At 41.4% G+C, this 15,713-nt stretch overlaps 1 protein-coding gene across 1 annotated transcript; it reads right to left on the bottom strand.

The window, feature by feature from the left end:
• Positions 1–1,941: 1,941 nt before the first annotated feature.
• Positions 1,942–13,589, bottom strand: pkdccb (protein kinase domain containing, cytoplasmic b). Its single transcript, XM_047345556.1, has 8 exons — positions 13,540–13,589; positions 11,905–12,661; positions 11,235–11,366; positions 8,206–8,477; positions 7,841–7,920; positions 7,459–7,566; positions 3,190–3,366; positions 1,942–2,884 (listed from the first exon to the last, which is right to left on the bottom strand). Exons 1-8 carry the CDS (start codon positions 13,587–13,589, stop codon positions 2,778–2,780), a joined length of 1,683 nt encoding a protein of 560 aa, XP_047201512.1. The 3' UTR covers positions 1,942–2,777.
• Between the last annotated feature and the right edge of the window lie 2,124 nt (positions 13,590–15,713).

Below are 15,713 nucleotides of genomic sequence, written 5' to 3'. Positions count from 1 at the left end.
TGGTTACTTCATAACTTCAATTTGCACATTTTGGAATAAAACAGAAATGGATGCTTTTTCCTTTTTCTCCATTTGCGCTCTTGTTCCTACTTTACTCATGGTGCGTCACATATGTGTGATGTACATGTTCTCTACTAAGTGGTATGAAATTAAACACATTATCAACAAACTATTTATGTTTATTATTTTACAAACTAAGCCTTTGGTACTAAACTATTATTATTATTATTTTTATTTCTGTCACAAGTCTGTTAATTGTAACAGATTAAACTGATAAAAATAAATGTTTTCAACAAGATTCATTAGCTCTGCCAAAATAGCTGCCAAGACAAGCCTGCTTGAGGCCGGCTAATTTCTCCTCTGAGTTGATATTACGAACATTGTTCTGAGTTGATTTATATTTATTTCTAGCATGCTGGATTAGTTTGGTAATATCTGTTTTAGTTTTATGTGAATTGACAGAATCTGTCCAGTTTGGGGATTTTAGATCTCACACTGGTATCACTGCAAGTACAAATACAGCTAACATGTTAGCCTAGCTCAGCACAGAAACTGAAATGCGTCATCACCAAAACATAGTTTGTGTAATCTGTACAAAAACTTGTAAAGCAATGTAAAACGTATAGTCTCGATTTTATTATTTGGCAACAGGTTTTATTATTTTTATTTTCAGTGTCAGTTGTGGACAGATAAAGTCAAGCTAACCGTTGTTTTCCATTAGTATCTACTGTACAGCCATGTAAACCTGAAAGACGCTTTATAAGTGTGATATTGATGTTCTCGATTAACAAACACATACCCAACAACCTACTTGAGTTTACTAGTTTAGAAACACAGTAGTTTGTGTTAGCTAAGCTACTATAAATAAAATGCATAGCTTACTCATATTAGCCTCAGTTTCACAAGCTGCTATATTATGTTATGGCTCTTCTGCGCATTACATTTTTCTTTTTCAGTTTTCAAGTTTGTTCACTATAATTCTGATAAAACACTGGTCTCTCCTGTCAGTCCAGTTGAGTTGCTCCGCTGAGCTTGTTTTATCTAACCACTCGCAGACTTCTTATCTGTATGATCAAGACCATAATCAGTCTGCTTTGTCCAGACAACAAGGGGCCAACATAAGGCAAAGAGGGCCCTGAGGCCTCCCCGCTCCCTCTGCTATAAAACTTTAGACAGGAACATGTCCTTTCAAGTCCCATGGTGGTATGGCTGAATGGTAAATGAATCACTGTTGAAATATATGGAATTTGGCATCAATTGTTTGCTTCGTTGTGCAGATAAAATGGAGGAAGTTTGGAGGAAAAAAAAAAAACCTTTCTGTTCTTGAAAAATTTTGCCTATTTATTTTATAAAAGCAACAGCTACAATTTGTCGGTCTAACCATAAACTGGTAGCTAAACATTTAACTTACAAGTCCTGACTTTACAAACCCTCCAGCTCACCACCCTCCAAACCTGTCCTTCACTGCCGGGTACCTCCAGGCCCGCACAGATGGCAGCCCATTCGTGTGCAAACTGCTAACTGAGCTGGGATTGTCCTGATGTCTGCCTTTGTCTTTCAGTGATGTCCCCCAGCCTCTTCATGCAAAAAGGCCTAAGTGACTTTACACGTATTAATTAAGGCTCATAATGAGCTCAGCATGATTGGCCATTTGAATGCATTCCTCGGGTACTGTGCAAACTCTGTGGATGTTTCACTATCTGAGTCATTTAGATGGGCTGCAGATTGTAGATGGGGGGAGAGGCGAGCAGATAAAGGACTAAAGCACACAAATACACATAGTATAGGCATGCAAGGTGCCACAGCCTCCACTAAAACACACACAGAGGTGCTAATGAGAAATAATCAGCCTGTTAGTTGCAGTTACTACCCCCCCCCCCCCCCCCCCCCCCCCCCTCCCACACACACACAAACAAAAAAATGCAAACAAGCACAACTGTAAAAAGTAAAACATTTTTATTTATATAGGAACAAATCTTACAGTTTCAAGTGCGGTATAAAAAACATTTATTGAATAATTTTTCATTGAAAATATAAGTTTCACCCACAAGGTGCACCATATAATGCAGGAGCATGTAAGAAAAATTACATTTCACTTGATCATATAAATATTTATGAACACAACACTAACAAAGGCTAAAAATGAAATGCATGTTAAAACAGACATCTGTGGAATGAATATAATTGCTCTGCCCTAGTGTTGATGTTCAAATGCTCACATGGTTGTTGCTCCCTCCTAACACAGCGCAGCTTAAGCCAGACAACCATGAAAACACAACCCCAACCTCAGCATCCTTCATCAAAGTCTATTTGTCTTGGAGCTTGTTTTGATTTCTCGCTCACAGGCTTCAAACGCTGAGCTCCGATGTTCGCTTTGAAACTCTTACTATGGGGATGCGGCCGTGCAGCGAAAGCCGAGGCACATGGTAAATAAAGGAAAAACAAAATGAGGGCACAAGGCTCTCCCTCCTTAATTGTACCTGAAGGGAAATCTCTTTAAATAGTAGCTGACAGAAGCAGTGAGCTGGCAGGGAGATCAAACAGTCGCTGAGCAGAAGCCTTATAAATACAACACATTCACTTGCTGACTTCAAACAGCCTCCACAGGCCGCTCCTTATGCAGCAGGGCCGAGCTGCGGTCAGCATGTTCACAGAGAGACTTCAGTTCTCTGCATAAACGCAACACTCCTACTTCACTTCCCATCAACGAGCCGTGTTCCAGCTCTCACTTCACGTTAACTCAAGCTCCACTGTGATTTCAACGTTTATCCAGCAGGTCACGACGACGGCGGTTGGTGAACTTTGCTCCTCTTCACGTACACCTCTGAGGCTCCATTGGGCACCAGGTGACCAAAACTGCTCCTGAATGAAGCGAGAAAGCGGCCTGCAAAAAAGGCCCACGACAAACATGTCTGAAACATCACTGGAGTAACATGTTTCTACATGACATCCTTAACAAGAGTTTATACTTCAGCTTTAAAAAGAAGTCAGTTTACTTAGACGTCTCAGTCGTGCAGCAGCTGTGATTATACAGGCCTATTGTGCAGGATTTCTGCTCAAATACCAATCTAATGATATTTTCCTAGAGCCTTGAATGGTTGGATAGACTGGTATGTTTAAAAACCATGCGTCTTGCTGGAAATTATATTTCAGATCAGATTGTAGACATGCGACAGAACAGATTCTCACCCGTCCACGTCTTCTGTCCGGTCAGAGTGAAGCTGTTGCACTGAGAGTGGGAGTTACAAATGTACGCAGCCTCTCTGGCGCTGTGGACTGACAAGACGCAGCCCTGCTGGCTGTAGGACGGCCAGCAGCGGTACTCCACGTCCCCGGAGGTCCTCATGGCTCGCATCACGGTGTAATCTAACCACAGAATGAGAGACGGTACTTCAGTACACAGGACAGCTGAAGGAGTTTTCAAGCACTCTATAAGGACAAGATTATATTTAGACAACTAAACCAACTTATAAAGTCAAAAAATAAGCAATAAATATATATTTAAAAGAAAAGCAAGCAGGTGGTTGGTTAATTAAATTATCTCACAGGTTGAATCCAGGCTGTTCAGAGGGGTCTTCGTCTAAAATATTCCACATGAAAATAGCATGCTACAAGGTTCTGTGCCAAGCCCATTTCTATTTACCATTTGCATAAATAATCTTGGGCAAAACATTCTTTGCACAACTTTTCATTTGCCTCAGCAGGAGGCTTTTCAGGCTTTACAACTTTCGTTTGATAGAATGCAAGAACAATTTATTTGCATACAAACCTAACTGCACTTTTATTACCCCTCAAAAACTGAAAGATCAGCTCTGACTTGAAAAAAATCACCAAGAGATGGTCAAGAAATTGAGTTAGCATCCAGATTTACATATTTAGGGTTTTTAATTGATGATCACTTGTCTTTTAAGAAGCATACCTTCACTAGGATTTTCCTATAGAAACAATTTTTGCTTTTGTTTCAGTGTAAAACGTTTTTTCCTGGAAATGATTCAGAGATGTGTTGTATGTGAATGTGACGGCTCATTGTCTTCACATGCAGGACAGAGTTAACCATGAAGCCTTGAGATTTATTACCAACTGTGGCCCCCTTACTCACCATTGTGTAATTTATTGTAAAGTTAACTGGATGTCTTTATGTGCCTGACACCTCAGCCACTGAGCTGAACTGGGCAACAAAGCAAATAGGTTTTTGAAACCTAATGCATGAAAAACAAAAAAAACGCCGGCTGAACTTCAGCTTCAATCCCATGTTCCTTTGCATTTATAATGCTGCCCTCTTTGACAGGTCTGCTTTGTATAAGACCTCTGTGATCTTACTGTGACAAACTGGTTTGAATAAATGTTAATAAATACATAAATAAAATCTGGTTTTCACCTTGAGTTAGCATGTGTTAATTTATCTTCGACCATATTTTATATCTTATCAAATATTTACAGCAAAAACAGTAGAAAACCTTTAAAAAGTACATTTGTTATGTTGAAAATTTTCCCAAATTTTTTTTTTTTTTATAATTGTACACACTTATTTTTCATGTTCCAAAATTTTATGCTTTAATTTATACAGCAAAAACTGCTGCTGTGCATTAAAACCAGAACTACCAACCCACCCACCCAGTCCGTTTCTCTTCCCTCCTTCTCAACATTTGCATTATATTCATCATCATAACTCTTTCAGTCAGACGTCTTGTGGATCTGGCCTTAAATCATCTGCTACACATTAGCCGGAGCCATGGGAGAAAAGCATGCACACATACGTCTGCACGCATACCCGGCCCAGAGGTGGACAAAAGCCTCGTCTGTGAGTCGGTACGGAGGAGGCGCATGGTTACAAGCTGGTAACCTTTTATAAATGGCAGGAGGCAGTGTGTGTGTGTGTATTGTTAGAAGTAAAAAACTTGAGAACCAGCATTCAAAGGAACAAGTAGAAGGGGTGATGATTCTTCGTTGGGGGAGGAAAATCATGAGGAAGGCTGAGCTCAGCTGTTCTGAATTTTCATATCCACGTTCAGAAAATCTAATTTGTTATATTTTAACTCCTGGCAGCGCTTTGATCCTAAATGAATGCAGTTTTTTTCCTCCACCTACAAAAATTACAATGCTACATCTTTGCTACACGGCAGCCTCCTCCATCACAGCTCAGATTATCTCCAAGTTGTAGAGAAATTACATCCACATTACTGAAGACTCTCCATCTGTCAGCAATTTTAAATTAAGACTTGAGGCCTGATGAGTATCTGTTTTGCTCCCTCACACATACGAGCATGTGGATCTTTTTTTCTTCCTGGGACATTCCACTGACACAAAGCATAACCAAAACAAATTCAAGACTAAGCCTCAGTTTAACCTAACCATAACTCTGACTCTAATGAGAAAGGAACCTGTGCTACATCAAGATGACATGTCACGTTTCCTCCTTTGTTTCCTTAAGCAAAGAAAAAACTGTAAAAGAAACATGACAGTGCTGCACTGTGGGGAGGTTAGACCAATTTCTCTATTTAATGCAAATCCAGTCTGCCATTAGTACATTATGGAGCTCAGATCAGGCAAGAACATAATGATGACCTCAACTAAAAAGCACCAAGCGTGCAGAAAAACATCCTAACTGCAGCAAAATCTGCAGAATGCAGTAATAATGAACAGACACATTTTTTAAGCCTTATCACACGCTTGCTCGGCGGCAGCAGTTGACTCCTGGCACCTCCTTGTTAAGTCGAAACATTCCCTCCCTTACTGGCAGCCTCTCTCCGTAACCAGGCCTCTCTTTTACCCCGGACCTGTGATTAAATTCACAAAGCGCTGCTATATAAACAGCCCAGCATCTGGGCGACGGAAAAAAATCTCCCCACAGGAACGCAGCCAGTCATTCTGTTATTAATATTTCATACGGCCGAGAGGAGCGGCGGGTGGGAGAGCCGGAGAGGGAAGTGGAAAAGTGAAGGGCTTTCTGTGCTTATATGGAGACCGAGAGGAAATGCAGCTGAGTTTTTAAAAACTTGAAATTGTGCAAGGTTTTGAAAAATAATATTCAGTTCCCTTACAAAAGTATTCACACCCATTTGTTTGTAGCTGTAATGTTCAATGTATTTTATTAGGATTTTATGTGACAGACCAACAAATAGTACTAATAAAAAGAAAAAAAAAATATTTCACAAATAAAAGTTTGAAACGTTTGCCTTTGCATTCAGCTCCCATTGCTCAATTACCCCTAAATAAAATCTAGTGCCACCAGCTTCCTTCAGAAGTATAAATCCAGATGTTCTGCGAAGGCCTCTGGGGTTTGTTAGAGAACAAAAAGCATGAAGACCAAGGAACACAGCAGACAACATCGTACAGATGTTTAAAGAAGGGTTGGGTTATAAAACAATATCCCAAGCTTACAACATCTTACAGAGCTCTGTTCAAACCATCATCTTAACATGGAAAGAGGATCTAGACGTATCAAGACATGGACGTCCACCTAAACTGACAGGGTGAGCAAGGAGAGCATTAATCAGAGAAGCAGACAAGAGGCCCATGGAAAGTCTAGAGGAGCTGCATAGATCCACAGCTCAGGTGGGAGAAATTCTCAACATGACAACTATTAGTAACACATACCACAGATTTGGCCTGTATGGAAGAGCAGCAAGAAGAAAGCCATTGCTAAAATACAGCAATGAGAAGTTGAAGTTTGCCACAAACCAAGCAGGGGACACAGCAAACATGTGGAAGAAGGTGTTCTGCTCTGATCAGAACAAGATGTAACCTTTTGGCATACATACTATGTGAGGAGGAAACTAACACTCCACATCACCCTGAACACATCATCCACATAATGAAACATGGTGATGGCAGAATCATGGTATGTGGATGATTTTTTCAGCAGGAACTGGGAGGCTGGTCAGAGTGGATGGGAACCCTTGGAAGAAAAGGCTGTATTCAGAGGCTGCAAAAGACTTTAGACAGGGATGGGGGTTCACCTTCCAGCAGGACCACAACTCTAAACTTACAGAAGGACCTGCATGGAAGAATGGGCAAGGGTTTCATCATTTTCCTTCCACCTCACCGATATGTATTAAAATAAATATAATCCTGTCCAGGGTGAACCCCGTCTCTCGCCCATAGACTGCTGGAGATAGGCACCAGCTTCCCTGCGACCCACTATGGAATAAGCGGCAGAAACTGACTGACTGACTGACATATAATCCTCTTAATACCAAGTTTGTGGTTGCAACATGAGACGGGGTGTGAATACCTAAATAACTTAACCCTAATCAGAGTTGTGCAGGATTAATCCCACTTTGTTGGTCTCCTCCTCTCATTCCAGCTGCCTAATAAACTTGTCAGACAACACCCGAACAAGAGAAACAACTGTCTTTCATTTTTTTCCAACTTCTAAAATGAAAACAGAGGTTCAGATTGAAGGCCCGTCTCTAAAATGGCTTCATGAAGAGCAGCTTTCATTTCTCCAGTTCTTACCTCTCAGTATTGAAGGGTGCAGGTTGTCCAGGTGTAGGCCTGATTTGTACAGGAGGAGGATGTGTTCAAAGGCCTCCAGAGTCTGATTGATGTTGGCTTTCAGCTCCCCTGGACACACATAATGAATTCAGTCTGGTCTGCACGCTCAAAGGTCTGGCCAGTATAGATAATTTTGTCATTTTTCAGCTTCACAGTTTGATCCAAGTGTTATGATCGTAATATAAAACTTGTTTCAAAGCACTATGATGTGTCAGGAGGCAACTTGTTGAGCTTATTAAATTAAAAAAACCTTAAAGGCATGCCAATACACGATGGCTGTGATGGAATGATACACTCTCTGATCTTTGATAGTTAATCATGTCGGTGTGTGTCCTGTCCTCACCTGTGGTGTTCATGATGTGGTCTACCAGGTGTGTGAGGCCGGGTGGGGCCTGGTGGGGCAGCAGGTAGGTGAAAAAAAACCTGCAGCGGGGCAAAAGGAGTCGTTCAGAGAGAGAAAAACAGACCCTGAACATGACTTTTCCCACTCTGCTGTTACAACCATAAAGCTGTCAGAAATCCGGACCGGTTTAAGAGGAATACTGTTTTTTTTCAACCATCACACCTCCATCAAACAGAATATTTCCAGCTGTTTGTCTTTATCTTTACTGTCATTATTTTAGATGTCAGCTTAACCTGTATTTTAGTCCCATTCATCCAGAGCACATCCATCATGCAGTAAAACTGTCACTTCCTCTTCTTTCCTACCTGTAGGCATTATAAATGTTCCTCTTTTCGTTTAGGTCCTCACATACGCCCCGAGACGAGCAAGGCAGGGTGAAGTTTCTGTGCAGAAACTGGAGCGTGCAGTCGGCGTCCGTCCGACAGGCGGTCTCCTCCGCGCTGATGTCGTCCAGGTCGGTGAGCTTCAGCTCGCCGGACACGGTGACGAACTGCCGCGGCTGGAAGTCCAGCAGCCCCACGGAGCCCAGAGGAGACCGGGAGAGGAAGTGCAGGAGCCGGACTAGATCCAGACACACCTGGAGATCAGACATGCCAAAACCTGATCAGTTCGGGGTTAAATAATTACCCTAGAGCTAATGTCTTACAAGCTGAAAAAATATTACAGGCAAACTGATGTATGGTGCTGTAAAAAGTATTTTCCTCTACAAATTTTATCTCCTTTGTGCTTCCTTGTGACACTTAAAAAAACTATTCAAACCATCCTGGTCCTGTGTGGAAAGAAAACACCCCCTAATCCTGCTTTCAAGCATTTGCTTGCTGTAATGCTTTCCCATTGGAAAGCATTTGATTAGGCCACTCCAAAACCTTCATTTTCATTTTCTGAGCCACTGAGAGGTGGACGTCCTGGTGTCCTTTCGGTCATTGCTCTGCTGCACAACTCGAGTGTGCTTGAGCTTAAGGTTGGTGATGGCTGGACATTCCCCTTCAAGCAGAATTCATGGTTTCATCCATTACAGCAAGTCATCCAGGTCCTGAAGCAGCAAATCAGTCCCAGACCATCACACTACCACCACCATGTTTCACTGTCAGTATTGTTTTTCTAAAACGCAGTTAGTTTTAAGACAGATGTAATGGGACACACAGTCCAAGAAGTTTCACTTTTATCTCTTCAGTCCATAGAATATTTTCCCCAACAGTCTTGAAGATCATCCAGACCTTTTTTTGGCAAATGTTAGACAGGCCTTTGTGTTCATTTTGGTCAGCAGAGGTTTTGGTCTTAGAACTCTCCCATAAGTGCGACCGTTTCCCAGTCTCACTAACAGTGATATTAACTTAGATAAATGAGGCCCACAGGGCTTTAGATGTTGTTCCCAATTATTTTGTTGTTGATGTGCTCTTGGAGTCGTTTGGATAGATCAGCTCGTCCTGGGAAGGTTCTCCACTGTTCCATGTTTTCTCCATTTGTGGAGAATGGTTCTCACTGTGGTTCACTGGAGTCCCAAGGCCTTAGAAATGGCTGTGTAACCATTTCCAGACTGATAGAGGTCAATGACTTTGTGTCTCATCTGTTCCTGAAATTTAGTTCGGCGCACCGAACTAAATATGTGCTGCTTCTTGAGATCTTTCAGCCAACTTCATGTTGTCAGACAGGTGCTTTAGAAGTGATTTTTCTGCCGGTTAAACAGAATTAAAGCCTGGCTGTGACTAATAAAACCGAACAGGAAAAAGTTAAACACAGTTATTTTATCAATGGGGCAATTACTTTTTCACATAGGGTCAGACTGGTTTGAATAACGTTTCTCTTAATAAATCTGAGAACTAAATTTTAATTTACTTTATGATTTCAAACATTTAACTGCAACAAAAAAAAAGAAAAAAAGAAAAACAAATGTGAGGGGGCAAATACTTTTTCACAGTTCTGTAACTGTCTGTAATGTTATAGCTTATTTTTGCAAAATATTATAAGTACAGTTTGTACAGCCACTGTTTATTCTAATATGGTTGCATATTTTAGAATTTACAGTCCTGTTTATTCTTCAGTATTTAGTTTTTTGCATTTTGTATTTTTGTCACATGTAGAGGTTTTTTTTTTTTTTTACTTATTTGGTGTTTTTTATGTATGTATGTGTGTGCTTCTAATTGATCACTTTGTTGCTATTACACTAGTAGAGCCCAACTGAGGTACAAATAAAGAATTATTCAAATCTATATTGTGAAAAATGTAAATTATTTCATATTTAGTTACAAATAAATTCTGGGAACATTAAGCATGTTTTTTCCACAACCAATTCAATCTAACTTATTGAAAAATTATTACAAGTTCAAAATAAATGCTTTAATGAGAAGATTATACTTTTTGAAACACGGAAGAAAAAAAAAACAAGAGGTTACTTGTTTTCGTGCCCACTGTGAATGTTTAAATTATAATTAGCAATTCTTAGCTGATTTATTTTGAGATGTTTTAGTTCAGATTAAATTATCTACTTTTTTAAATTATTGTCTTATTATTATTGTCTTTTAAGAGAAATCAGTTTTGTTTTTTCAATTCAATTCAATTCAATTCAAAGATACTTCATTGATCCCTGAGGGGATATTAGAATTCCAGTACAGTTGACTATTTTTGTTCAAAATATCAGTATTCAAACAGAAATTGGCCACCTCTAGAAATGAGAGGATAAATTCTAAGACCAATTGAATTTAGGTGAGTTTCTTCAACCAGATTTTGAAGCCATTTTCAATAACTAGTTATGTACTATTTTTAAATGCAGTAGTAAAAATTAAAAAGAAAAAAATGCTCTATAAGCACGTGCTGATAGAGCCACAACTGTTGCAAACAGGACCACAGGGTTCGGTAATGTTGGGAGTTGCTTGAATGTTACTTGTTTGGAGCAGGGCAGAGCAAAAAAAGTATGCAGGGGGAAACCTTACACCCACGGATTAATGCACCCTGCAGGGGGCCCGGCCAACCTGTCAGGGGTATCATGATTCAGGTGATGTAGCAGAAAAAGATCCAGAGCTGAGATAATTACTTGTATATTCAATCTACCACCCACCGACTCTGTCTGTCAAACACTCCCACTGTGAGCACACCTGAACCTGTTCACATGACAGTGTGTGTTTTAGTGAGCAGCGGATTAACTCCCGAGTCTATCTCCGTTCCAGTCAGTGCCTGATCATATTCCCTGGAGAGGCGGATGTCAGACCTCCCTCCTCTGCCAGCAGGAGCACTGATCTGCTCACGTGACAGAGGCCTCCACTCTCTTCTGTGTTGGGAGAAGGAACAGCAAAAAAAAAAAAAAAAAAAAAAAACGAGAAGAAGCTGCTGTGCTCACCCTGAATCTGTCCTCCCAGGGAGTCTGGAGCAGCTGGATCATCTGGAGAGGAGTCCCCTGCTCCAGAATGACTGTGACTCTCCCTTTTTCTACTCCTCCTCCACCCTGGACTCCTGAACAGTGGCCCTTTAGCTGCAGAGGGAAGAATAACTTGGTTATTGCATTTCAGCACAGTAAATATGATAAAAATCACATCAGGTTGATGCATTTAAAAGCAATAAAATGCTCTTCCAATCCGACGTGACGGTGAAATCACATTATCCTGTTAAAATGATTCAATTGAGTTGTAACACACAGGCCAGAGACAGTCGCTTGGGTTTGCTTCTAAATTGAGCTGTGATGGTCTGATTGAATAGGAGCTGTGGGTCTCAGATGAAACCAGGACAGAGGAGCATTGTGTGCTCCTGCCAAACTGGACGCAGAGGTCAGAGGAGGGTCAGGGAATTTAATTTGATTAGACGGGAAGGGCCTGCAGAGCCTGGGAGACCTTCTATCCAGCTCCTTCACTCTGAGACAAAGGAAAATCTGAGCAGTGGGAGAAGAATCGGAAAGTCAGGATAAAATCCAGCAGTATTCCATTTCCACAGCTCAGAGGCTTTTCAACGCCACATGCAGCCCTTGAATATGCAGTGAAATGTGGTAATTAAGATGTTCGGCTCAAACTTTTCACCTTGATGACGTTGGGATGGCGCAGCCTCTGCAGCAGGAGCATTTCTTTCTGCAGCTTATAGGAGACCAGCTCCCTGCAGCCCTGCGGGTCTTTAAAATCCTCCACACACTTGCTCATGTCGATGCCCTGCTCGTTGACCAGCTTCAGCGCTACGGGCTGACCTCCGGCCAGATTCGCCTTCACCACCAGTTTGGTGTATCCCGACCCAAGAACCTCCGCCGCCCGTACGTCCATGAGAGACTCACAGCCCATCCTATCCCGGTGCGCCTTCCCGGAGCCAAGCGTGACCTCATTCCACAGACTGAAATCCAAAACAGAGATCTGGTCCAACTCTGAGAAATGATGAACTTCTTCCAACACTCCGTCTTTATTCTCATCATACGGTAGGAGCAGCGGGAGGATTTCTTTCCGTCTCTCCCTGAGTTGGAGATCCAGCGCCCTGCGCAGCGCCGCCAACTCCTCCTCATCTGTTGCGTTGGAAAAGCGCGTTGATCCCGATCCAAACTGCTTCACGCTCGTAATGAGGAGTGACACCAGAACAGAAAGGACCACGAACGCCAGGAGGGCAGCCGCGCGTAAAGAGTGGCCCATCCCGGGCGTTTCCCCGTCTTGAGCTGCAGGAACTGCGCTCAGCCGCAACCTGCACACCAACCGCTCCGAGTCAGACCAGTTTCTGCAGGAGCAACGCTCCACCGAGGCTCCTGCTCCACAGCTCCCAGGAAACTCCCCCTTGGAGGTGTGTCCTGTGAGCTCGTAACTTTACACCCGCGGGTCAGACAGCTTTACAGGAGTGCCCAACCTCATATTGGCTCCCGTGTTGTCCAGAGCTGAATTTTCAAGATTAGCCATTATTTATTTATTTTTTGCATCGAGAAGTCTTCTTTTAAAATAAAATTGTTGTAGTTTTACATAACATCATCCAATTCAAATAAATACACAGTAGCAGCAACAGATAAATTGTGCTTATCTTTCATTTTCAGTCATCTAACATATACTGAAGTACTTTGTCCAACATTTTGTATGTTTAAATGTTAAACACAGCTTTAATAGTACTAAAAGTAAAGTCACAACAGGGATGCACTTCCACAATCGGCCCACGAGATGGCAGCAATTCACCTTCCTGTTTCATGCAAAAACTGTGATTTGATAAGACTACACATTTCAAAAAAGACAAAAAACAGGACAACTTATGAATGGATATAATGTCAGTCATTTTCTACCGCCTCTTCCATAGTGGATCGCGGGATTAGGGTAAGGGTTAAAACTAAAACTCAAGGGTTAAAACTCACTAAAACTGGGCTAATATATACAGTGAGTGATAAAACTGTAACCTCGGTTTCTTGGGTTCTTTGATAAGTCCATCGTCATCTCTACTGTCTTTAGTAGGTTAAGCTCCAGTTGGTTTTGACCACACTAGTGGACCAACCTATCCACCTCCTATCTGTATCTTCTTTGTCCCGGGTCAGGGCAATGATAGTGGTGTCATCTGAAAACTTCAGGGGTTTCACAGTTTCACAGGTCCGCTGAAGTGCAGTTGTTTGTGTAGAGGGAGAAGAGGAGTGGGGAGAGAAAATACCCCTGGGGGGTGCTGGGGTTGGTGGTTCTTGAACAGTAGAAGATGCTTCCCAGCCTCACCTCCTGCTGCCAATCAGTCTGGGAAGCATCTTCTCCTGCTCAAGAACCATCAACACCCCTCCAGGGGTGTTTTTTCTCCTCACTCCTCTTCAGAGATAGTATTCTACAACCTTGGTTGTAAAAAGTAATTTAATTCAAAGTATTACTGCCTTTCTATCATCTCGAACCAGTCTTCTCATTCTCCACTGACCTCTGAATACGTCAGGGCATCTTTGTTCACACGACTGCCAATAGGTGGATATTTTTCTTTTTCCTTGAACCATTTTCCGTAAACCTGGGAAATTATGGTGTGTGAAAATGTTGGTTGATTAGTAGTGTTGAAATACTCAGACAAAGGTCAAAGTGATTTGAATCCCTTTTCTTCCTCATTCTGATGCTTAGTTTGAACCTCAGCAAGTTGTATTTACCACATCTAAATGCCTCAATGCACTAAGTTGCTGCCAGGTGATTGGTTGATTAAAATACCTAAACTCACACAACACAAGACCTCAAAACAAGCAATTTTTACAACACATATTACGTTTTCTTTTGTGAGACATAGTGTAAAAATGATGAACACATATGCTGTTTTTTCTCTTTGTTTCCACATAGTCTTCCTGTTGTATCTCCTGATCCAGCTTTGTGTTTGTGCCTCACGCTTTGGAGCAGCGCAGCATCTCTAATGCAGCGTTTCCCCCCACATCACCATTCTCAGCCTGAAATCTGCCACAGAAAATTACCATGGCTGTCACCTCAGTATGCCTGCCACAAGCCCAGCCCTCCCCTTAGCTTCCCCGTTATTTGTGCGTCTGGTTTCCAGTTTTGTGTCTGTCAGCCTCTCCGGATGTATGTGTTTGCGGCAGAGTTTTAGTGTCTATGGCAGAGCAAGCAGCTAAGAATTTTAAGTTAAGTCAACGGGGCTTCAGCAGTGTCATCTGTCACACAAGCTGTGCAGAAAACCCCAGCTGCCTACAGGAGCATGCTCCTGATGGGTTGAAGGATTACATTTTAGCCAAGAATCCTCCTGTAACCTAATCAAATACAGTTTGTATTGATTTGCTGTCTGATTTAGCTTTGATATAGCCAGATAAAAACCACCCAACCTAACTTGCTGTGAATGAAGCAGGTTTTAACACCAGGAAGCAGGAATAGAGAGAATGAGATGGAAATAGTCACTACCTCTTTCTCTGCTCCTGATTTAAGACCACGAAACACAACTTTGATCTCCTCGTCAAACATTTCTCACACTCCTGCTGTGTTGATCTATGCTTTTCTTCCAGTACATCATTACTGTCCAACCCCTCATGGAGGCCAGTCAGAGACAAGAGTCTGGGGCCATGATTCATATCATAACATGAGCCAGACCAACAGTCGCCTTATTAGCAGAGAGTCACTCAGGTCTGCTGTGTCATAGCTTTTCCAGTCTTTAAAGCTGACTTAACTTTGGCTCGCTCTCACTTCTCTGAGTCAGAGAGAGGTGGCTTGTTGAAATGTAAAAGAAAAATATTAGATGATATTAATGTTTTTGTGTCCTCATTAAGTGTCATTCTCAAATAAAGATTTGTCTGAATGGTTTTCAACCTCCTTCATGGGAATAATCTTATTATATCAATCTAGAAATTCAGAAGCTTTAAAACAATGAGAAGAATACATTTTAATAATTAAAGTTGCATTTCAGGACCCACAAGGTCACCTTACCAAAGTGAAAAGCAATGAAAGTTAAAAAATAAAACAAAAAAATCATCAGAGAACAAAATAAGAAGACAATGGTGCTTATTCATGGTAAAAATGCTTGTTTGAACTGATGGTTTTCAGCTGGGATTTTACAGCTTTGAATGTGAAAACTATTTCAGTCATTACATAACTTTATGCCTAAAGTAATAGATAATTGATATTTTTGGCTCTTTTTCTAAGAAAAGCAGAGCAGTCCCTTAATTATTGGCTGTCTAAAGTGACGTATCTCTAATGTTATCCCTAGTCCTCTCTGATTGGCTGATCATCACCTTCTGACGCCTCTTCCACTGTAATTAACTGTGTTCCAACTGCACCAGATATAACCTTCCAAAAAGGTCTACTTTTGTCAGTTCACAGAATATTTTCCTAATTTTTGAGAATGTCAGATGTTCTTTTGAGATTTTGGTTGTCAGCAGTGGTGTTAGGCTATCTATCTATCTATCTATCTATCTATCTATCTA

The sequence above is a fragment of the Girardinichthys multiradiatus genome, chromosome 19 (assembly GCF_021462225.1).
Source record: "Girardinichthys multiradiatus isolate DD_20200921_A chromosome 19, DD_fGirMul_XY1, whole genome shotgun sequence".
In the NCBI taxonomy this organism is placed as follows: Eukaryota; Metazoa; Chordata; class Actinopteri; order Cyprinodontiformes; family Goodeidae; genus Girardinichthys; species Girardinichthys multiradiatus.
This window is presented reverse-complemented; position numbering and strand designations above follow the sequence as displayed.

Excerpts from the sequence above, each read along its gene's own strand:
- pkdccb (XM_047345556.1), bottom strand. The coding sequence starts at position 13,589 with ATGGTTCTTGAGCAGGAGAAGATGCTTCCCAGACTGATTGGCAGCAGG. Across the intron at positions 12,662-13,539 it reads AGACTGATTGGCAGCAGGAG|TTACGAGCTCACAGGACACA; the intron begins GTGAGGCTGGGA and ends GCGGGTGTAAAG. Across the intron at positions 7,567-7,840 it reads CCACATCATGAACACCACAG|GGGAGCTGAAAGCCAACATC; the intron begins GTGAGGACAGGA and ends ATGTGTGTCCAG.